Source organism: Nelumbo nucifera, chromosome 3 (assembly GCF_055504915.1).
Source record: "Nelumbo nucifera cultivar China Antique chromosome 3, China Antique-T2T, whole genome shotgun sequence".
Classification (NCBI taxonomy): Eukaryota; Viridiplantae; Streptophyta; class Magnoliopsida; order Proteales; family Nelumbonaceae; genus Nelumbo; species Nelumbo nucifera.
Genome location: NC_142651.1, coordinates 2483192 through 2505155, shown reverse-complemented (window position 1 = coordinate 2505155; position 21964 = coordinate 2483192). Strand labels below are relative to the sequence as shown.

General features: G+C 35.7%; 3 protein-coding genes across 4 annotated transcripts; 1 reads left to right on the top strand and 2 right to left on the bottom strand.

Annotated features, from left to right (window-relative positions):
• The first annotated feature begins 1358 nt into the window (after positions 1–1358).
• On the top strand, positions 1359–2748 carry LOC148800902 (CASP-like protein 1F2). Its single transcript, XM_088902251.1, has 3 exons — positions 1359–1843; positions 1957–2080; positions 2211–2748. Exons 1-3 carry the CDS (start codon positions 1635–1637, stop codon positions 2427–2429), a joined length of 552 nt encoding a protein of 183 aa, XP_088758377.1. The 5' UTR covers positions 1359–1634; the 3' UTR covers positions 2430–2748.
• A 6950-nt stretch (positions 2749–9698) lies between these two features.
• Positions 9699–14250, bottom strand: LOC104592790 (Endosomal targeting BRO1-like domain-containing protein). Of its 2 annotated transcripts, XM_010252274.2 has the most exons (12): positions 14136–14250; positions 13658–13918; positions 13488–13562; positions 13342–13400; positions 13117–13255; positions 12883–12979; positions 12728–12794; positions 12156–12254; positions 10582–10671; positions 10327–10481; positions 10136–10237; positions 9699–9996 (listed from the first exon to the last, which is right to left on the bottom strand). In XM_010252274.2, exons 2-12 carry the CDS (start codon positions 13878–13880, stop codon positions 9828–9830), a joined length of 1275 nt encoding a protein of 424 aa, XP_010250576.1. In that variant the 5' UTR covers positions 13881–13918; positions 14136–14250; the 3' UTR covers positions 9699–9827. The 2 variants fall into 2 exon arrangements, with proteins under 2 accessions (XP_010250576.1, XP_010250577.1); XM_010252275.3 differs by lacking the exon at positions 14136–14250 and having other exon boundaries at positions 13658–13974.
• Positions 14251–16445: 2195 nt separating this feature from the next.
• On the bottom strand, positions 16446–21565 carry LOC104592789 (uncharacterized). The gene is made up of 4 exons (XM_010252273.3): positions 21292–21565; positions 18136–18339; positions 16978–17204; positions 16446–16876 (listed from the first exon to the last, which is right to left on the bottom strand). Exons 1-4 carry the CDS (start codon positions 21361–21363, stop codon positions 16768–16770), a joined length of 612 nt encoding a protein of 203 aa, XP_010250575.1. The 5' UTR covers positions 21364–21565; the 3' UTR covers positions 16446–16767.
• Positions 21566–21964: the final 399 nt, after the last annotated feature.

The following is a 21964-nucleotide window of genomic DNA, read 5'->3' as shown; positions in this document are numbered from 1 at the left end:
AAACCTTCCACCGTGTATGTATCCGTCCCAAATTAAAACTCTTAGCAAGTTGGATTTTGAGAATTCAAATCCTCCTTAACCATACATTCAAGGTTACGGGCAGATTGGGTTTAGAACCCCATCTAAGTTCTATTATTTCTTATTATATATAAGTAATAAATAAGTAAAATTAAAATAGCACAAATGAATAATAAAAAATTCAATTATTTGATAAATATATGTGAAAAACTCAATTAATGGTGATTTCTAATTGGTCTCCCTCTATAATTCCTTTGTAATTTAAGTGATTTCCAATTAAGCTGGTTAGCTTCTCTTAATGAATAAGCTTATATCAATTCAGCTAATTGTAATTTCTCGTTTATGACTTATAGTGGTCCTACCACTATTGCAAATGCCTCTAAAGTCGAGATCCGTTCCCTTCTTAATGATCTAATAAGGATTGCCAATAGACTCCTCATTAGATCCTTGGCATTTGAAGGCAATTCTAGAAACACTATCAAGTGGGCCAATGCATGAGACAATAACCCTTGGAAATTGAAGATCCCTCACCTACTGTTCGAGATTCAAGAGCATTCCTCTCAGTTGAATTGAAGCTTAAGATGAATCTCCCGCGAGCAAAATCAATTAACTGTTGTGTTAGCAAAATTAGGTTTGGGAAGGGGTATTTTGTACAGCTCAAATACGTACAATGACTAATTAATTGTGTGGTGTGTATAAGCTATCTTCCCTCCCCCCTCCCCCCCAAAAAAAAAAATAAAAACAAATCATAGGTGACTTTCTAGAATTTTAATACAATATTTCCGTTTAAAATTGTACAAATAATAATATCAAATTCCTATACTATTTGTTTAAACTATCACATTCTAGCTAGCTATTATTTTGTATTCAATTATATTCATCTTATTGTATTTTTAATTATATAAGCACCGAAGTTAATTTGTAACTTCCATCTTAGCTTTCAATGCCTGGCTGCTCTGCTAGTTTTCATACATTGACAAACGATTCCTAATGTGAGGTTGAGAAAGTATTTGTCATATACTTAATTAAGAGGTGATTTTGTAGAACGCAAAGTACTATAGTTAAGTTTTAATAAATACCTAAAAATATAAGTGGGTATTTTAGTAAATGAATCAAATTAACTTTTGCCATCGTTATAGAAAGAGGGAATAGACTCCAATTCCAATGCCACGTGGCTCATGTTTAAGGGAATGTACAGGAGATATTCCTCCTTTTAATTAAGGTGAGATGCCCTTCTCAAGTCTCAACGTGCACCTTTTGAGTCCGACTCCAACCCAACCATCCAACCTTGATAACTGTATATACAGATAGCCAAATACAACAATGTAAAATCCCAGATTCCTCTCGGCTCCTTAGCCAAATGCCAAATTCTTATAGCAGTAGTTTGTTTTACTTTTACGTATGATTTCATTCTCTAAAAGGAATTTGAGTTTTGCTTGAACTAGTCGATCCTTTTTCCTATTTGGGTTTGGATTATGAGAAGAATAACATAAACATTATATATACATTAAAGGACCCTATAATTTATTGCATTGTATCTAATTAAATATTCTCTTTTACTGCTTCTTCTCCCGCTGGGCGCTGGCCTTCTTCATCTGTATTATCAGTCTCTCTCAATGGATACGAACCAGGCCGCTGCTTGTGGACGACACTCACACTCTCCCCACGGAGGACGAAAGATCTTCATCGCAGGGCAAGTTGTGCTGAGAATCTCCGCTACTGCAATCGCAGTGGCTGCAACATGCTTGATGGCCACAAGTAAACAGTCTACAGACTTCTTTGGCATCCCAATCAGAGCAGAATATAGCTACTCACCGGCTTTTGTGTAAGAAGAATATTTTAGAAATAAGATATTCAATTTACTATTGTTCTCAACTTTCAGGAAATAAAACACAACTCAAATGCATTCTGACTCCGCTATCTCTTTTTGGTTGGTAGATTTTTCCTGTATGCAAACGGAATTGCGAGCGTGATCTCTCTGGTCTCCCTGTTCTTAGTTTTTGTTGGGCACAATAAAGGATCAAAGACGAGGAACTATTTCTTTCTGTTTCTTCTCGATCTAGTAAGTGGGTTTCTTTTTTGGTTTCCTTTTTTTTTTTCTATTAGTTATTTTTGAGTAGATAATAGAAACAACGGAAGAAAATCCACCGGAAAAGTTTCAAAAGTTGTTGTCTCTGTGTGTTTATTTGTAGATCGTAATGGCGTTGGTGATGGGGGCCGCGGCTGCGGCAACTGCAATTGGTTACGTGGGTGTTTATGGGAATGCCCATACTGGTTGGATGCCAATTTGTGACCATGTGGGCAAGTTCTGCCACCGAGTTACTGCTTCTTTCATCTGCTCTTATTTGGTTCTATTTGTGTATCTGATTCTCATCGTGTTATCTGCTTACAAGTCGGGGCAAACGCAATGACGAAGCCACCGGCCGGAGCACGAAGAAGCAATTGAAGAGGAGACATAGAGAGTTAAGCAACCTCCTTTCTATGCTATAAATTAAAACGTGCTCGTTGCGTTTGTGTTTCACGGTTTCAGCATGGAAAGAATGGTTTCTGTGCTACTTTCCTTTGTTTTTCTTTCAGTATCTATTTAGAGAATGAGAAACGATGACGACAATTTGCAGAATTTAAAATTTGGGTTACGCGTGAGTGTGATTATTTTCCAATTTGGTTTGTCTTATTAGTATATTCTTAAAAAGTCTTTTTGGATTTGATAATATTTAGATATTTGAATTCTCTTCTCTTCTCTTCTCTTCTTTGTCTTGTGGCTTACAAACGTTGCATTAATGGTGGATTGTGGAGAGCATGCCTTTTTTTTCCTTGGCTCAGTTTGTGAGTGCTTATTCAAATAAGTACTTATTTTGAGTGAGGATTACACCAATAAGAAATTATGCATCAAGAAGGCCAAATTTTGAGATTATTTTTAAGCACTTATTAGTGCTCATTTCCTTTTTGATCCATCTTGGCCCGTTACGTGATATTGAAAATACCTATACTTGAAATAAGTGGTTTTTCAACCAAATACACTCATAAGTAATTATTAGCGAACAGAAGAACTGAATCACATACAACCAACCTTTCTCAGCCCAATTTTCCCAGCAATCAAACAGACCCTTAAAGTCCTTGTCACCAAGCTCTTCTAACCACATGGGGGAAGTTAGAGAACAATAAACCGGACCCTTCTACACCCCTCTTAGCTAGTAAGTGCTTAAGATTGTTTCATAGATCTTTTAGCAAAACATAAACAGCTGACAGACCTCTATAGATGTCTTGACACACCCAGACACAAAATAAAAAAAAAAAAACTAGCATCTTTCGTCAAGTCTAGTCTGCATTCTTGGTGTTGCGTTTTAGCCAATTTGCCTTCTTGACTCGATGAATCTATATATATAATTTTTTCCTTTTTTTGAATTTTTTTTATTCTATATCATTTTTGAAACAACCAATGCACTTTCCCAATAACCAAAATAATCTTTTCTCCTAAAGTACTTTCCCCACTATCCCCCATTTTCTCCAAAATTATCTATAATTCCTATATATCTTCTAAATTATCTATAATTTCTATTTATCTCCAAAAATATCTATAATTTAATAGAGAGTTTCTCTCCTAAATTATATCTAATTCCTATTTATCCTCTCCCCTACTTTTTATCTATATTTGATGAGGGTGGATTTGGCCCTCTAGTGACATCATGACACATGGTATCTCAGAACAGTTGGATGACACCCCAGCACCATCTAGGCGATGACTTGTCTTAGCCAAAATGATGGAGTCCGACCTGCCGACCTACCTTTTCCGTTGACCTAGTGACTTACCTCCACTGACCTGGTGGAAATCTGGCGGGCGACCTTGTCCACATTTCATGGCGGCTGGTAGCACCTCTTTTAGGGCCAACATGTGGCACCTTGTCAGTACGGGTCAAAGTAACCCTGACGTGAGGAGCAACCTCCCTCGAGGGATTCCCGACCTGATTGAGGTCCAGGTGGTGGTGGTGACCTGCGAGACATGCTCGCCAACCAATTCTACAAGCATATCCCATCACTCCCGAGTTTCTCGGAAGTTGCCCCCCGTGCCGAATGTTCTAGAGGAAACCGAACAAGGCGCAAAGACTAGTCTACATGCACGGCTACCTCCGAGTACTTCGGTTTGGTTAGGAACGACATCCCAGAGATCTCGGACACGATGTGTGAAACCCACACCGAACAACGCCTATATATAAGCCTCACCTCCAACTTCAGAAAGGTATTCACGATTTATTGCATTCTAGCCTTCTTGCTTTAAGCTCGCATACATTGAGTACTGACTTAAGCATTAGAGCAACCACACCAAGTAAGCTACCCCGGGTCCTCTAAGCCCTGTTTGCCTTGTAGTTTGACCGACCAGCTAAGCAACCAACGCCCGAGCTACCCTCCAGCTAGAGAAAACCAGATCACGCACCATCAATATCTATCTAAAGAAAGTTTAGATTAACAAATTTAAGAATGATTTAAATATTCTAACAAAGTATACAGTAACTTTAAAATATTTATTAAAAATACAAAAAATAATTTTATTTTTTTACAAAATATATCACAAAATTATGTACTAACAATTTAAATTATGTTTTTTCGGATTATCAATTTAAATGTTTTTCAAATATTTAATAATATGTAATATCTTTAAATAAATAAAATTTAAATAACTATATATATATATATATATATATTAAAACAAGGAAGTCTAGAATTTTTCTCATTTTTTTATTTTCTTAATTCCATGTCATTTTTGAAATGACCAATGAGAAACACTTTCCCAATAACCTAAATAATCTCTTCTCCTAAAAGTTCTCCTAAACTACCTCCCCCACTATCCCCCACTTTCTCCAAAATTATCTCTAGTTCCTATTTATCTTCTAAATTATCTCTAATTCCTATTAATCTCCAAAATGTTCTCTAATTTAGTAGAGAGTTTCTCTCCTAAATTATCTCTAATTCCTATTTATCCTCTACCCTACTTTTTGTCTATATCTATTTAAAGAAAGCTTTGATTAAAAATTTAAAGAATTATTTAAATATTCTAACAAAATTATACAATAACTTCAAGATATTTATTAAAAACACAAAAAATAATTTTATATTTTTATAAAATATATCACAAAATTATGTACAGACAATTTAAATTATGTTTTTCTGGATTGTCAATTTAAATGTTTTTCAAATATTTAAAAATATGTAAAAGCTTTAAATAAATAAAATTCAAATAACAGAAAAAATTAAATATTTTATAGATTATTTAAATATTTAAATAAATAAATATTTATCATAACTAGATTGTAAATAGTGAAAATAACAAAATGATGTAATAAATTTAAAAAATTTCTTCAAAGTGGAAAAATAATTATAACATAATATTGAAATTAATAATAATGTAATATATTACAAATTTAATGATGAAATTATGTAATAATAGTACAAATTATGATTTTATGGATAATTAAATTCAAAAATAATTAATATTTTAAAACTTAAATATTTTACATATTATTTATGTCTTCAAATTACTACATATTTTAAATAAAAAAATATTTAACATAACCTGATTTTAAATAGCTAAAATAAAGAAATTATGTAATAAATTAAAAAAAAATTGAAAAATAGAAAAATAATTATAACATAATATTGAAATTAATAATAATTTAATATTTTTGTGTAATATTGTAAATAACTAATTTCACTTATATTAAGTAATAATTCAAGAAAATAACTTTCAAAAAATTTTATATTTATTAATAATAATTTTAAACTCTTAATCTGTATTTATTATATAATTCATGTATTCTAAAATTAATATTTATTGTATTTCAGTAATTATTTATTGTTATTTGTGATAAATGTATTTTCAATGATTATGTATAGATTTATTTTGTTTTTTATTTAAAAAAATCAATAATTATTGGAGATTAAACTACTATTATTGAAATTTTAAATTTAATTTATTGTACTTATTGTATTTTTGTTATAGCTTATTGAATAATATTTATTAGAGATTAAACTATTTATTGACTAAGTTAATATATGTTTAGTACTTATTGTATTTTTGTAATTTCTATAATTATTAGATTTTTCATTATCAATATATTTTCAATAATTGTATATTTCTGCTATAAAATTTCAATTATTATTAGAGATTAAACTATTGTTATTTGTCAAATATGACACTATTAATTTAGTTGAAATTATGAGTATTCATGTATTGGTTCGATTCGATCATAGGCTATTTATCTAACCAAATTGACCTGGTAAGGTTAGGGAGTTGGTCAAATGAAATTGACTAACCTTTTGTGAAAACCGACCCACTCAAGTTGTATAGGTTTGGGTCGATTTTTTGGTTTGGTCAGTCGGTTCAAAAGATTTAAACTTAAAAATTAAATTAAATTTTAAAAATTAGTGTAATTATTAAAAAAATAAATTAAAAAAATAGATTTATGATATAAAACATTTTAGACTAAGAAATATGGGAAATTTCCCACTTTTCCATATTAAAAATTATATTTAAAATATAAAATATTAATATATATCCATGGTTAAGTCATTTGATTTTGGCCGGTTTACAAATGACCAAAGTAAAACTAATCTAACTTGGTCAAATTGGAAAATTTTTGAACCAAAGCCAACCTAAAATACTAGAAAACTGACCAACTTGGGTCGAGTTAATTGGGTTGGTCGGTTTCATTAATTTGATGAATAAACATAACTAAAATTAATTATTGTTATTTTTGAATTATAAAAATTTTATTAAAAGTAGTATATAAAATATGAATAATTATTAATTATTTAAAAAATTGAAAATATAAAACAATTGTATACTCTTATGTGTTTATATTAGGTTCATTTACTAGAACACACCTTTAGGGATGGAAATTTCCCCATCCCCGACCGGGAATACGATCCCGCCCCATTGCCATTCCTACACACCTTATAGTTTTACATATTTACTTAAACCTACCTTATAGTTTTCATTTTACTAAAATATCCCATATATTTTACAACTTATTTACTTAATCAACCTTTCATTAAGGAGTGTTTATTTTTCCATTAGGCCCATGATTTTTTATTCCAAAAATACCCTTAACACATTTTTGTATATAAAACAAAATTGACCAAATATAGCCAATATAGTGGTTGCCCATGTCTTATTAAGGGCAAAAATGATATTTTTATTTTTATTTTTTTTATTAAATTTATTTAAATGAACATTAGGGTCAACATTGTCATTTTCCACTATCACCTAATGGAAGATTGATTAAACCTATTGCAAATTATAAATGGTGTTTTAGTAAAATGCTAAATATAGGATAAATTTAAGTAAATCTATGAAACTATAAGGGATATTTTAGTAAATGACCATTTCTATTATTTAACTTTCGCTTAATAAATCCCGTGCACTGCACGAGTCCCCGCTAATTAATTAATTAAATCACTTCACTAATTGATATGATATGTTCAACTGTCAATAGCTCGCCTACACAGGTGGAGTCCTCTCAAATATTTACATGCACAAGCACAATTTTGGCCCAACCCGAGGTTTTGCATGCTTTGGGCCTGAATTATTGGACTTCGGACTGGGCCTAGGACCTAAAATTCGGTTTGGGAATTAGATTGAGGTCTCAGATAGCCCAATTTGAGGTTTCCGAATAAAATATATACTTTTATTAATGACGTCAATGCATATTTTCAATCAATTCACAAACTGGCCCAATAAAGCATTACTGTACAAAATATATTAACAAGTTTTTTCAACTCAAACCGACCTGCCCAAGCCTCACTAAGAAACAAACCTCGGGCTAGGTTGGTAGTATCAAAATATGGTTGGATTTGGCCGGGCCTGAGCCTTGTGTTTGCATCTCTGGGATTGGGCCTGGGTTGACCTTCAATCCAACCCAATTCACCCAAGTTGCACCCTAAGTAGGGGTGAATGGGTTGGCTCAGTTTGGTTTCACGGCAGAACTTGAAATTTACCCTGTAAGAGTTGGTTTCAGATTTTTGGAACCGAAATTTATCCTGTGAAAGTAGATTCTAGGATTGGTTCTGGCCTTGGTGGTTCCAGGTCGGTTCCAGGGTTTATCCATGGAATATTCAATAAATATAATATATACTTTAAAACTTATATTATCTTTATTGATTAAATTGCGTAACTCAATTAATATGTAGATTATCCTTATATAGTTCAAAACTTATAATTTAAATTTAAATTTTGTAAATATTACCTTTTTACATTACTTATTGTACACATTCGTATATTAAAATAAAAACAAATGATCAAATAACTCAAATAACTAAATGTTCAAGTGAGACTGGCGTTTGTAACCAAGAGTGGTTGGGTTTAAATCTTCACATCACTAAAACTATTTTGGGGTTTATTTCAAGGCAAGTTTGGTTCTAAGGCAGGTTCCACCAAGGTTGGTTCATTGGGTCGGTTCGGATAGGGTAAACCCCTAGGCCCAAGAACTGGCCTGACTGGAGGTTGGTTCCAAGAATTTAGAACCAGACCCTACCATATAACAAATTGGGTAAGATCAGTTCAAGACTGATTGAAAGTCAGTTCCATTTGGTTCGGGGTAAAACCTACCCATTTGCTCACCCCTACCTCTAAGCACAACCCAGTCTCTAGACGGGTTGGGTTTAGGATTGAAAATCTCGAAAAGATTGAAGATAATTAGGGTACTGTTAGAATTGAGCTTTACGCTTCTTGTTGGTCTAGGTTTGAGAAAACGTAGCCCTAAGTGCACCTCTTCCAAAATATTGAGCTTTATCTAGTTTCACCAGTAGATAAAGCAACAACTTCTCAGTTCTTTGGATAAACCATTCCAGCATTAAATATTGCTAGGGGTGAGCAAATGGATAAGTTCTACCTAAAACTGAATGGAATCAATTTCTAGGTTTATTTTTGGTGGTGGGGGGTTGAGAGGTAAAGAAACAGGTTCCATGTTCTATGGATAAACCTTGGAACTGATCCTAAAAAATGGCAAGGACAAAACCACCACTCAACTCAAGTTTAATCGGTGTGAGAAGTCGGGTCCGGATCTGCTGCTCGTGTTCGGGTTACGTAGCTCACTAATGTCAGCAGCAGATTCCGAGTATCATCATCAGAAGTCAATGGTTTATACCTCACAGAGCAAAGATAGAGCAGCCTAGCAAAGGATCGTGGCGGACCGCGGGACAAACAGGCAATAACAAGGTAGGAGGGAGAATACAATAGACAAAAGCATAACTTCACCAAGATTAAAACGTGGCAAGGCCCAATGATCCATGTTACCCATAATTCATCTCTTGGGCCCACCTAACACCAAATCCTAAGGTCGAGTGGACTTTTTGGCAAATTGATAGTTAAGCGGATCATCTGGTAACTGGTTCACAGCTTTTGCGCAAAAGCCCAAAAGGACTTTGTCTGTGGCTAATGGCAATGCATTGCTCGATTAATAGTAATTCCCTTCAACAAAGCTACCCCAACTATTTGGGATAATAAGCCTTAATAGTGATCTAATGAGTAACCATTTTACTTGGCAGAAATAAAAAGGATCAACCTTCAGCTAAGCTGCTATCAGAATTATGATTAGAGATTACATTCTGTTTGCAACTCAACCAAGTTTCCAACAATGGGACCAATTAAACTAATAAATTTATCAATCACTGAGAAAAGGGACAAATAAATAAAATCTGTTAAATTTATAAAGCATTTGGTTCACAGGTTGTGCTTGATTTTCAAAATCTAACGAAATTAAAAACAGGTAGTATACATTCTCTAGAAAGACAAAAAAAGAATTCACTATTCAGGGTCATTCAGATTCCGTCTCATCTTCCACATCTTTGAGATGCTCCTTGAGGGTCTGAACCTGGGTTTCCCATTTGTCACTATCCCATGCGAGATCAATTTCTGGCAACTTGTAGTCATCGGGTCTCAAGGACAATGCAAAATCAGGAAGGTCAGGCAATGTTTGGAGAGCCCTATACAATCAGAAAAGAAGAAATAAAATAAGAAATAACCTAACTGTAATTTCCCTTTCTTTGGGGAAATCATCTTCTGTAAAAGGAAGCCAAATAATTCTGGGTTAACAAGGAAAGAAGCAAAGCAGAAGACCCTTACTTTTCTTGGTCTAAGAGGTAACCATACATCTGAGACTTCCTCGATGCAACCTCAGGAATTTTCTGATGCAAATGCTTCATTACACCCCAAACTGGAGAGGCCCTGAACAAACACAAAAGTTTTCCACTGAAACAAATATACGTATCCCAATGTTTTACCATACATAGAAATAAAAAGGAACTGAAGATAACCTGGTTACTGGTGCTGCTATGGAGAATGTTATGCAGGCCTTCTTGCTATCAGCTAGAAGTTCCTCTGCAGCAAGGAAACAATAAACAGCACTAATGTGACAAGATGGCTCACTACCTTTGTCAAGTATCAGGCCATGGTAGTAGTAAGCTGCTGCCTAATGATGATACCAAGAGAGAATGAGAATATGTAAAATGAAGTTCACTAAATGAAAAAATAATAATAAAATGATCTGAACCAGAGGTAGATTTTATAACCTTTGCTTCCAGGTATTTCCATTTGATGAACAAGAGATGCTTCTTTCCGTATCCATGAGTGATATTACATTCAGACAAGCTGTTATGAGCCTGACCAATGTAAATGAGACAGCAAAATTGAACCAATAAGATCAGATAGAGGAATTATCATTATAGATGGCAGCTTAAGAGACGAGCATGTACTCTTTCTCTAAAGCTGTGTTTGGTTTGAAGGGAAAAGTAGGGAAACCTTTACAAACCTTGTATAGGTTTTCCAACCTTTCCCTTCCTTTCCCTACCTTTTCCTTTAAACCAAACATAGCCTAAGAGTCTAATTTTCCATGGATAATGTTCAAGGAACTAGAAAGCAACTCCCAAATTTGGCTTGCAAGGAACACCACCAATTCAGGCATGCCTTACAACACCAAAAATGATTCCACCATTTGATCATAAAAAAATAATAATAATAATAATAAAATGTTTTCGATGAACAATAAGCCAGGCCTTTCAAAAAGGTTAACCTTTGATGAAGGAGATGGATAGGTGCATATGTGACTAGAAAACTCCACTCATTTGATCAAAATTCCATTATCATGTCACAGGGCAAGAGCATCCACCGCTCAGGAGCCCATCACCATGGAGGGGCCATTGACCAAGTCATAATCCAACTAAACCACTTCCTGAAATCTGGCAATCAGATACTGCATGCTAGACACATATCAGACTAACTGCAACATCCAGAAAACATGCCCATTGCAAATTTTCATATGCTATCCATCAGAGTTGGTTAATTCACTAGAGGCATCAAAACAGCCCTTGGGAGAACTCATCTCCAACTCTATGCTATCCATCAGAGTTGGTTAATTCACTAGAGGCATCCAAACAGCCCTTGGGAGAACTCATCTCCAGAGTTGGTTAATTCAGTAAAATTCCCTCCACCCAATATTTTCCTTTTGTCATGCCTGATTCTGATTCTGTTCTTTCCACAAATCCTTCTCGATATATTGTTTCTTATTCATATTAATCTTTTCATTCCGTGTTCTTTCCTCAGATAGGACCATGACATATTCTTTATATGTTTTTTGATTTTTCAATATCTAACCAAATCCAGTGGACCATAATCGATTTAGTGGTCTCTTCAGCCAGTATATTCAAATAAAGATGTATCCATGTGAAAGTACAATGTATATATGCAGAAGATTAATAATAGTGGCATCATGGCTGTCATAAGAAAGTCAAGCCATAAAAAAGGTGATTAGTTTAATTTCAAGAAAAAAGAACAAGATGTTATTTCCTAAAAGAAATTCTAGGTAAAATTTCCAGCTGCTTTAAAGGAAATATATAGTCATTAAAACAGTTCTTTTTGTAAGACTCACAACAATAATAATGAAACCCACAGCTGATATTCCATTCATGTTTAATAAACATCCTTCTGCTGAGTACCTAAATCAATAATTTCTCAATCCATACCAGCTAAAAAAACTCAATAAGTAATACATTTAAGGAATTCCAGAAGAAAAAGCATTACACAAAAATATGATAATGATCATCTTTCTTCATTCTAAAAGGGTGAAGCTCTTCATAGAAATGCCAACCTGAGCAAAATAATTTAGTTGTTCACATGCCAACCTCCTCTTTACAGACAAAGTAGCCTTTTGACTTTCCACAGCTATCCCTAGTTGCATTTCAGTTACCTGAAGTTTATGTAAAATGAGTATCAATGTCCACAAGAAATCTGAGTGAGATGTTAAGGCTATGTTTGGTTAGATAGAAAATAAGAAACAAAAAAGTTGAGGGAAAGGGGGATGGGTTATGGAAGATATCATAGGAAGATCTCATTTTCTTTTCTTTTTGGTTAGCCAGGTAACAGGGAGATATTATGTCATAAAAATACCTAGCCCAAGAAGGCTTCAGTAGATATAACACTTTGGCGATGACCAGGGGCGGAGCCAGGGGGTGGCAGAAGGGGAGCCATGCCCCCCCATGTTTATTAGCATTTGGTCTCCCCTAAGAAAAAATCCTGGCTCCACCCCTGGCTTTGACAAATTCTGCATTAAGAACTTGTTTCTTGAGACCCTGAATGCTTCAACCAACATCTACAGTCCATGTACAACTAACAATCCAAATGGAAAACCTACTTCAAAGACAGAAAGTCATAAAAAAGCACCTGGCCTAATGCCTGGATGAACATAGCCTCCAAAGCACCACTCTGCAGATCTACTGGTAACCTGTTCCTGGAAAATATAATTTTTAATTACACTAAAGACAAGGAAATTTATAGCCAAATACTAAATAGAACAAGAAATTTCATTGTTTTAATACTTGATTTCAAATGGTAGGCGAGTTAAAATCTCCCGATTACATAATTCCAAGTACCCCGATGCCTTCAGCAATAAATCAATAGCATCCTTCTTGTACTCTGTTCGTTGTTGATGAGAAATCAGAGCCCAACACTGAAAGGTTAGGACATCGCGCGAGTCCAGCTTTTTGCTCGAGAAAGAAACAGATTGAACAGTATAGATAACAAAAGCACAGAATGCCAGTAAAGACAAAGACCTTCTGACACATTCCTTTCACAAGTATCCATGTGATCTTTAGGAATAAGCAAGGAATTAGCCTCTGATAGCGATAGAACAGCTAACATATGGATGATAGAGAGCACTTCAAACCAAGAGTTTTCCAAGCAGAAGGCTTCCTGGTCATTGAATTTGAGATTCTATTAACCACATGTGGTAAAAACAATTAAAAATCTTGTTGAAATGATACGATGGAAACGCTTACTTGTCTTCGATCTTGTAGAATTTTCCACTTGAAATCGACCAACTCTTCTAGCCCATATTCTGTGATTCTATTAAATTTAGCACAAATTTTGTATGATTGATAGATACACATTACCCGAAAAAAGATGAGAGGATGAATCTTGAGACCTGCTTTTGTCAAGCCAAGAAGAACAGGCAAGTAGTCATCCAGAGCTCGCTTTAATTCAGTAAGAGCAGGACCACCTGCAAGAACAAGAACAAGAAAAGCTTCTTCTTTTTCTCTTTATAGAACGAGTACGTTAACTAATACATGCTTAACGAACATGTAAAGTCTATACCAATATCCTCTGCAAGCGACACAATCCGACCGCGGTGTGTCGAGAGTCTATCGACGAGTTGTCGAGGAAGAATCCCTTTGAGAGGCAGTTGGAAATCCGATTCCACAGGAACGCGCAAAGGAGGGACGAAGACGGTGAATTCTGGGATGTTCACCTTCTTCTTCTTCCTCCCAACTGTAGTGTACATTTTGGAAGAGATGGACGAAGAAGAAGTGCATCCCATCCTCCTCCTTGACGGAAAGATGTTTCCAACAGAGCATCCTACACCAGCCCACCAAACAATGACTAGCAATTCATCTTCTGTATATAGAAAAATGGAGGTTTTATCACAAGAATAAATACAAGAAGGAGGTACAGATGAAAAGAGGAGAAAAAGAGAAGGTCAAATATTCGAATTTAAGAATAGTAAACCTAAGAAAGGGAGAAATTGAGGAGCAAATGGGATAGGATAACAAAGAACAAATTTAGCACAACTTACTGGTTGTCGAAAGGAGAGAGGAGGTAGAGAGGAGAGAAGCTTCGGAGATTCAATGTAGATGTTATAGATTTCTCCACTGTGTGTGTGTGAGAGAGAGAGAGAGAGAGAGAGAGAGGAGAGAATCTGGCCATCTGGGTGTGCGGAGCTCACGACTCGAGAAGCTTTCACATGGCGTTTACGTAGGAGAGGAAACATGAACTGGGTAGGAGCACCGAGCCTCGTCGAAGATGGCTGGCTTTATTACTCTCATAGTCATAATCAAGTCCCAAGATCAAGTGACCACCAATAGATCTCTCTCATTCGCTTTAGCGAAAAAAAAGATCTGATTCGGTGCGTCCAAATACATCTCACGTAAAGACGCTGACCATTCAGCTCATCCAAAAAAACGTATTACACATTGATGGTTGTTAGTTGATATATAAATGACGGATGGGGAGAATTGTTCCAAGTTCCAAGCGGAGCACTTTTATGTTCATGGGCCGGGTAGCCCGACGGCCCGGCCCGCACCCCGGCCGGGCTTGGTCATATAATTAGGCCCGCGGGCCTGACCTCGGGCTTAACACAGTAAGTCCGACTGTGTTTCGGGCTGGGCTCGGGATTTGTCAAAAGAGCCCGGCCCGAGCTCGGCCCGGCACGACTCAATATATAATATGTATTTTATATATTATATAAGATATAAATAATATAATATTTATTAAAATATATATTTATAATTTAATATATATATATATATTATTCTTTTCTTTATAATTTCAATCTATCTCTCTCTTTATTCAGCTGCTTCAACATTAATAATAATAATAATATAGGCTAAATTTCGGGCCGGGCCCAGGCTCGGGCTTCGGGCTTTTTATGAGGGCCGGGCTCGGGCCCAAATTGTAGGCCCGATGGTTGGGCCGGGCTCGGGCTCGGGCCTTAAAAAAATTTGTTAATACACAGTAAAAGCCCGGCCCGAGCCCGGCCCGGCCCGGCCCATGAACAGGTCTATTTTAAAGGTGTGTAAGTGGGCCTGGACACGGCCCGTGGCACGAGCCCAGGTGGGCCTGAGCCGGATTGTGGCACGAGCCCAGGTGGGCCTGAGCCGGATTGTGGGCGGCACGATTTTTTTAGAAAATTTAAATAATAATAATAAATTAACAAGATATCGAAAAAAATGTTAAACTTTTTTAAATGAATCTTGATGTATATAGTTATTTATATATGAAATAATAAAATAAAATTGGAATAAAATAATATGATAAAATTAAAAAATTCATATACATATTATTAAATATATAAATATATATATATATATAATATTAATATATATGGAATTGTGGATATTATTAAATATATATTAATATATGTGGACCGTGTTGGAACGCCATTCGGGCTGTGCCGAACCAACATAAATGCCATGTGCTCACAGCCCACTTTTTTGTGCCTCACCGTGTTGACCCGCGGCCGCGGGTCTCAAAACCCAAACCCAATTCAACACAGCGGATTTAGGGCAAGCCGCACCATGGACCGAGTCATGCTGGGCCATGGTGGCCCACGGGCAGCATGTAATTGTAAAGGGGAAAATGAATGGGATAAAGCAAGCCCAGCATGTAAACTGCAGTCCGGCACGGTGGCACCTGAAACCGAAAGGAAGGGATTATGGTCCCTAGTCTTTATAAGAAAAGCCCAAAAGTGAATAATGGTCCCCCAACCCCAATCACCCCATCTTTCTTGTAACTACAGGGATAGGGTTCCAACTTCCACGCACAAACCCCGATCGGTTGACTTCAAGTTCCAAGTTGAGATTTTATACCCCCTTTTGGTTTATGTTCTTTGTAACAATAATCCCTCTATTGTATAATCTAAATCTAATGCGGTAATGCCCCCCCAATTCATCATCCACCATCGCCAGCTGATTACTTTACTTTCTTTATTAAAATCAATGTCAGGGTACACATTACTAACCGATCTATCTTTTATTTTATTTATTTAATTATTTCTTTAGATCATTTGATCTGAATATTGATCCACTTCAATCACATGGTTTTGTATACAACAACCCATACACGGAGTTATTAATCAATTAATATCGGAGGGTTACTCCAGATAAAAAGAACAAAAGGACGGACGCAGTGACGCTTGATAGGCTCAGCCGCACATCACCCTGTTTAGAGTGATACATGCAGATGTTTTCATTCAATCTATTCTTATTGGGGCAATAGGGTCATAAATTGGTACCCAAAAAAATGTCACAATTGGATTAGAATTCAAGTAAAATAATCTGAGCTTATTGGATCGGCTAGCTAATAGTATTTTGGGTACATGTGTTCATAAGTGGACAGGCTGAAGTCAAACATGCTATTAGTATTTTGGGTACATGGTCCAACCGGGCCTCATCTCAGTTAATAACACTGGACCCTTTTGCACTACATTGGAATTGGAAACAAGCTAAAGAGTGGAGATTTGCTCGAAACTTTAGTACATGGTTGGCACAACAATTGAGTTTTACATGGTGCTAAAAGGTGCCGGCCAGTGGAACTGAATTCAACCTTCATCAAGATGGATCCGCCTGATGCCAGTAGACCAGTGGTGTTAAATCATAGATTAACAGGGGAATGCCCTCCCGAATGAAAATAGGTAAACATTAAATCCATCAACTGTTGGTATCAACATCTGAAGCTTCACGAGCAAACCGACCCATCACACGCTTCCGAGCATCAGCCTTCATCTTCCTGGACTCATACTTGATGTGCTTATCATACCTGTTCATATGTTCAATATCATTTTTCTGGAATAAATTTAAACCCAAGGTCCTATATTGAAAACTAAATGCCAAAAACAAAATGAAAGGAGCAGATAATGCCTCCGAGTTCTCTTTTTCTCCTTGTAACGTAACATGGCATTGCCTCTGTTTAGTGCTAATAGCTCCTTGTCACCTATCATCAAGAGAGGCTGTTCCATTAGATGGACTTCTTTGGTGTTGCTACAGTCTAGAGGTTTAGCCAAAGTTGAACTTGAAGATGGCATTAGTACACACGAATTATTGGTCTCTGATGTTGGTGGTCCTTGACTTGCTCCAGGGTTGTTTTCCTGTAAAATGTCACACAACCATCAACATAATAATCAAAGAAAGAACTAATAATCTCCAGGAGAACTGTCACTATATATACAATGGAATTCTCAATAGGACTTTACACCAATAAACCTTGTAACATTGAATAAATGCACAAGTATTAAGGATGCTTAGATTCTACAGGTCCAACAAAGTTAACTTGAAGCACGGGAGATATCAAAACCTGACTTGTGGAATTATAGATTCTGCCCCTTGCATTTGTGTCAGATTTTGCACATATTCCATTCCATTAATATCAACAAGATGCAAAAGAGAATTATCTTAAATATAATAAATAAATTGAAACAATAATATTAAAATTGGGAAACAAGAGATAGTGAGGTGGTTAATTTTATCTCAGGTCACTACCCTAAGGAGAACTACCAATGCTCTTCTGCCCCCCCCCCCCTCCCCCAGTTAGATCTTATCACCTTCATACGGTACAGTCCCTCCAGTTAATTAATAGGCCCACCCATCGCAGTACATTTTTTTTCCTGAAATACTCAATTCTTCAGGGTTTTCACAATATGTTGGGTTCTCAAAACTTTTAAACTTTTCACTGGTACTAGCTGACTTGTCCAAACAGAGTGATTAACTTATTATCTATGAAACCAATTTGTTCCCAATAAGTCTCCCAGATGACGCTTTTCAAATTGTGAGTCCAGATCTCCTAGAATAGACCTCCTGCATCCTGCTTACTTAACAATAACTTGAAACAGAGGCAGTAACTAAGCACTGCTGCTCTCAAAAAGGAAACAATCCTCAATGCAAATTAAGAATGCTCACCTGCAATGTCCCTTATCAAATAACCAATTTATTATTCAGGTATTGTCATTTAGTATATTAATGAACACCTTTAAATGAAATTAATTGGAACTGGCAAATAAATCTGCAGTTAGAATGACATACAGTTTGTGGTGAGATATTTCCATGTATTATAGAGCAATTCATCTTGTATATGTTGTCTATCATCTCAATAGTTGGCAAGGAAGTTCCCTTGAGAAGCCCACTATAGCTCTTGATAATAAAACTGACATCACGTGCACCATATCTAACTTCTTGTTGACAAGCCTCACCATGATCCCTTGATTTATGTGTATTAAAATCCAAACTCTGCAGGAAGATATATAACTCTTAATCATAAGAAGTATATCTTCCAAAAATGGACATGCCATATTAAGAAAAGGTAAGATATTAAATATTCACGATAAGCACACACTAAAATTCTTGGTGAAAATGCAATATAAATTTCCAAAACAAAAGATGTGTTGCAGGTTATCATACCCAAACACCTATAGATGCTTAGCTTACCTGTCTCTGATACAATACATACCTAATGCAACACCAGAAACTGCACAAACACTTTTAACATAGAACCTCTTAGCATTAAGTTATACAACCAAAGTACATTGTAGTAGAAACACTTTAACATCTGCGAACTTTTTCATTTTTGGAGCTAAATATCATTTCTCAAGATGCTTGAAAAGCTTGTAACTGCCAGAAGCTTTATCAAATTTAACAAGATAATTTTTAAGAAATGACATTTACGTATACCAATATGGGATACTCCCACCAATATGTGTCTGGATCCCAAGAACAGAGTGAATGCTCCACTTCCATGTCAGTGTCTGTATTCATATCCACATCTGGGCATCTTAAGGAAGGAACTAAATATATATAGGTTTTGAAACATTGGTACTAGCAACCTTCATTTTCCAATTATTAATTATAGTTTTCAGGAAATCAAGAAGGGAACTCTTCTCCTAAATAGAAGATGTGGTTGGTGACAATGAGCTCTGCACCTTCTACAAATACTAATTGAAAGGATCTATCTAAAAGCACTTTTACATTACTTCAACAAAACAACTTTAACTTGCTCCCACCCCAGGCTCCCGAACAGGTCTATCTAATTAAAAATTAATTGCTATTATTTGTTGAACACTTGAACTTGAATTATGTGCATAACATTAACACAAACCAAAAATCAGTAAAACAAAACTATCACATGCTGCCAAAGGGCCTTAAGCCAATCACTTGGACTAAGATTTTTTTATCAGTGAAAGAATTGAATATGTATTCAAGGTTTAAGATTTCTTTTGGATCAATAACTGAATATTTCATTAAAGTACAAGTGTAAATAGTGATTACAAGAAAGAAATACAGAGAGTGAGAGATAAACTCTCTTATCTCTCCCCAAAATAAGTTCCTTTTTCTTACAATTGTGCCCAAAACAGATGATCTCTCCCCACCCCTTGTTTGGCTAATGTATCAGCCGAGGAATTAGCACCTTCTTTTTTTTTTTTTTTGATGAATAATTACCACCTTCTTTTAACCCACCATATCCTCACTTCCATATACCTTTTATCAACCATCTGAACTTCTTCCTCTCATTGCTGTAATTCCACATTTTTGCCTCTTCACTTAGTAACCAGCCCACTACTAATCTAGAAATGCCCTCAATAATTAGCTTTCTTATATTAAAGATTCTTTCCCTTTGCACTCCTTCCATCATTTCCATAACTTCAGCCCTTAAGGATCCCACGTGCCAACTGGGCCTGAATATAATGCCATTATTTTGCCCTCATCATCCCCAAACAACCCTCCCTATATTCCTAGTACTCCCAGATTCCCCATTCTTCTTCCATCAATCTTGAGTTTGATAAATCCTCTTTCTGGCAGATACCATAAAGAAGTGACATCAGTCCTATTTATGGATGAACCAGACACTTCCTTTTAATTTCTAAGCATATCATCCATTCATACTTGTGAGAAGGTATCTAATGATTTCAGCCAATGGGCCATTCTAACAATAATAGTTTCAATTATCGCTTCCTTGCTTCTTTCCTTTTCCAAAAAGATCCTTTAATTTCTTTCTTACAAAATTGTCCAGTTTATTGTTGCCCTAGTGCATCTCTACATGATCCTTTCTCTTTTCTTTGGCCAAGAAAAAATGCTGCAGCATAAACAAAGAGAAAAACCATTCTGGACAAATATTCAGGTTTAAGATTCTGGATAAATATTCAGAACCTTGGTGTTTCAACTTGGTTTAGAGTGTGGTTTGGATAGAGATCTTTGTAGATGCTGAGAATTCCATAAAATCGTGTAAAATTCGCCATTAAAATACAAGACATCCACATAAATAACATCTATTGGGATGCAAAATTGAACGAAATGGCTGGTATGAACCTAGAGGCATGAGAGATAGAAACTTAGAAAAGTGTTACAACTGCAGGAAGGAGTGATGCCTATTCTAAATAACATGGGAAACAAAGTTCACATTACTAACGGAGGCACAATGGAAATATCAAGGACTTAAATTTGTACAGGTGTGGTGATGACTAAATTTCATTTCATCATTAAACAACAATCATGTTCTCTATATAAGAGCCCCATAGGATTGCTATAATTGTACAGGTGTTATGATTGCTGCTTAATTTATATCATCATTAAGCTAGTTTACTTTTATTTCCTTGATGCTTGTTTTGGGTTCTTCGCTTCCTTTTTCTTTTCTTTTCTTTCCCTTGGCTGATTATCAATTCCGATGAGAGACAAAGAGAAGGAAAGCCCACTATTTTTTGACAAACCTTAATTGTTAAACCAAATGATAAACAATTATAGCAAAACAGGACACATTGAAACAAGATAGTTAAACCAAATACAGATAGAGAAGCATGAAATATAGAAACAAGTACGACGTGAACTCAGAAAACAGAGGGTGAGTGCAACTCGGGCCGGGTTAAGTTGGGTTAAGGTGAAGGCCTAGCTAATCTTGTATGTGGTTACGACTTATGAATTAGCAAACCTAGTTCGCGACGCAGCTCGAAGTATTCAAACCAATCAAAAACTCTAAAAACCTAATCATCTCTAATTAATTGAAGAAGGAGAGTAGTTGAAGAAAGCATGCTGCAGGAATTGTTTAAGAAGGGGAAGTTGGAATACAAGCGGAAGGCATAGATATTTTTACAAAGAGAAAGAAGTATAGGAACAGAAAGAAAAAAGATAATAAGAGAAACAACCATAACGTGCTTTTGCAGAGGGGGGATGAAAGAGGAAATTTTCACTTACATGGTTTAGTTGGGGATTGAATTCCTCTGTGGGTCTCTCGCCATTGCACGGAGAGGAACGGACAGGAGGCATGGGTAATCAAGCAAAGAGGTGAACAAATAAATTTATTTGCTGCTCATATCAACCGCAGATCACCTTTTAACTTTCTGGGAAGAGAGAACATTTCAGCATCATCGGCCATTGAAGATCCAGGGTTGCGAATCCATATTAATAGGGTTCGCCCCTAAATGAAAGCCGTGAGAAAGAGATGCTAGCACCACGGCCAGTGGCCACCAAGAGACAACCTAGAAGTGAAAACAGTAGAAATATTCCTGATATGCTGTTGAACCACTGAACCGTTTGACCTAACAACGGTTCACGGGTCATGTTTAAAATAATATGAAAGAAAACAATAAAGAAAGATAAAAAAGGACATTTTAGTCCCATACATCACCGCCTCACCAGTGGTTTTACTTTCGGTGTTTATGGTTTACCCTTTAGGCTGTGTTTGGTTTGAAGGAAAAAGTAGGGAAAGGATTATAGGGGTGATCATTTCAGCTCAGTTTGGGCCTGGCCCGGCCCGTATATATTTAAACTTGTATATTTTATGTATAATGTATATATATGTATACATGTTATTTTACATTATATTATATATTTTTATATATAAACATACAACATGACATGTATAATT

Coding starts and splice junctions, on each gene's coding strand:
- LOC148800902 (XM_088902251.1), top strand. CDS start 1,635: ATGGATACGAACCAGGCCGCTGCTTGTGGACGACACTCACACTCTCCC. Junction 1,844..1,956: donor AGCTACTCACCGGCTTTTGT/GTAAGAAGAATA, acceptor TTTGGTTGGTAG/ATTTTTCCTGTATGCAAACG. Junction 2,081..2,210: donor TTCTGTTTCTTCTCGATCTA/GTAAGTGGGTTT, acceptor GTTTATTTGTAG/ATCGTAATGGCGTTGGTGAT.
- LOC104592790 (XM_010252274.2), bottom strand. CDS start 13,880: ATGGGATGCACTTCTTCTTCGTCCATCTCTTCCAAAATGTACACTACA. Junction 13,256..13,341: donor TTCTACAAGATCGAAGACAA/GTAAGCGTTTCC, acceptor TTCAATGACCAG/GAAGCCTTCTGCTTGGAAAA. Junction 12,255..12,727: donor TCATCCAGGCATTAGGCCAG/GTGCTTTTTTAT, acceptor CATAAACTTCAG/GTAACTGAAATGCAACTAGG.
- LOC104592789 (XM_010252273.3), bottom strand. CDS start 21,363: ATGCCTCCTGTCCGTTCCTCTCCGTGCAATGGCGAGAGACCCACAGAG. Junction 18,340..21,291: donor TCAATCCCCAACTAAACCAT/GTAAGTGAAAAT, acceptor ATCTTCCTGCAG/AGTTTGGATTTTAATACACA. Junction 17,205..18,135: donor GAAATATCTCACCACAAACT/GTATGTCATTCT, acceptor GACATTTTACAG/GAAAACAACCCTGGAGCAAG.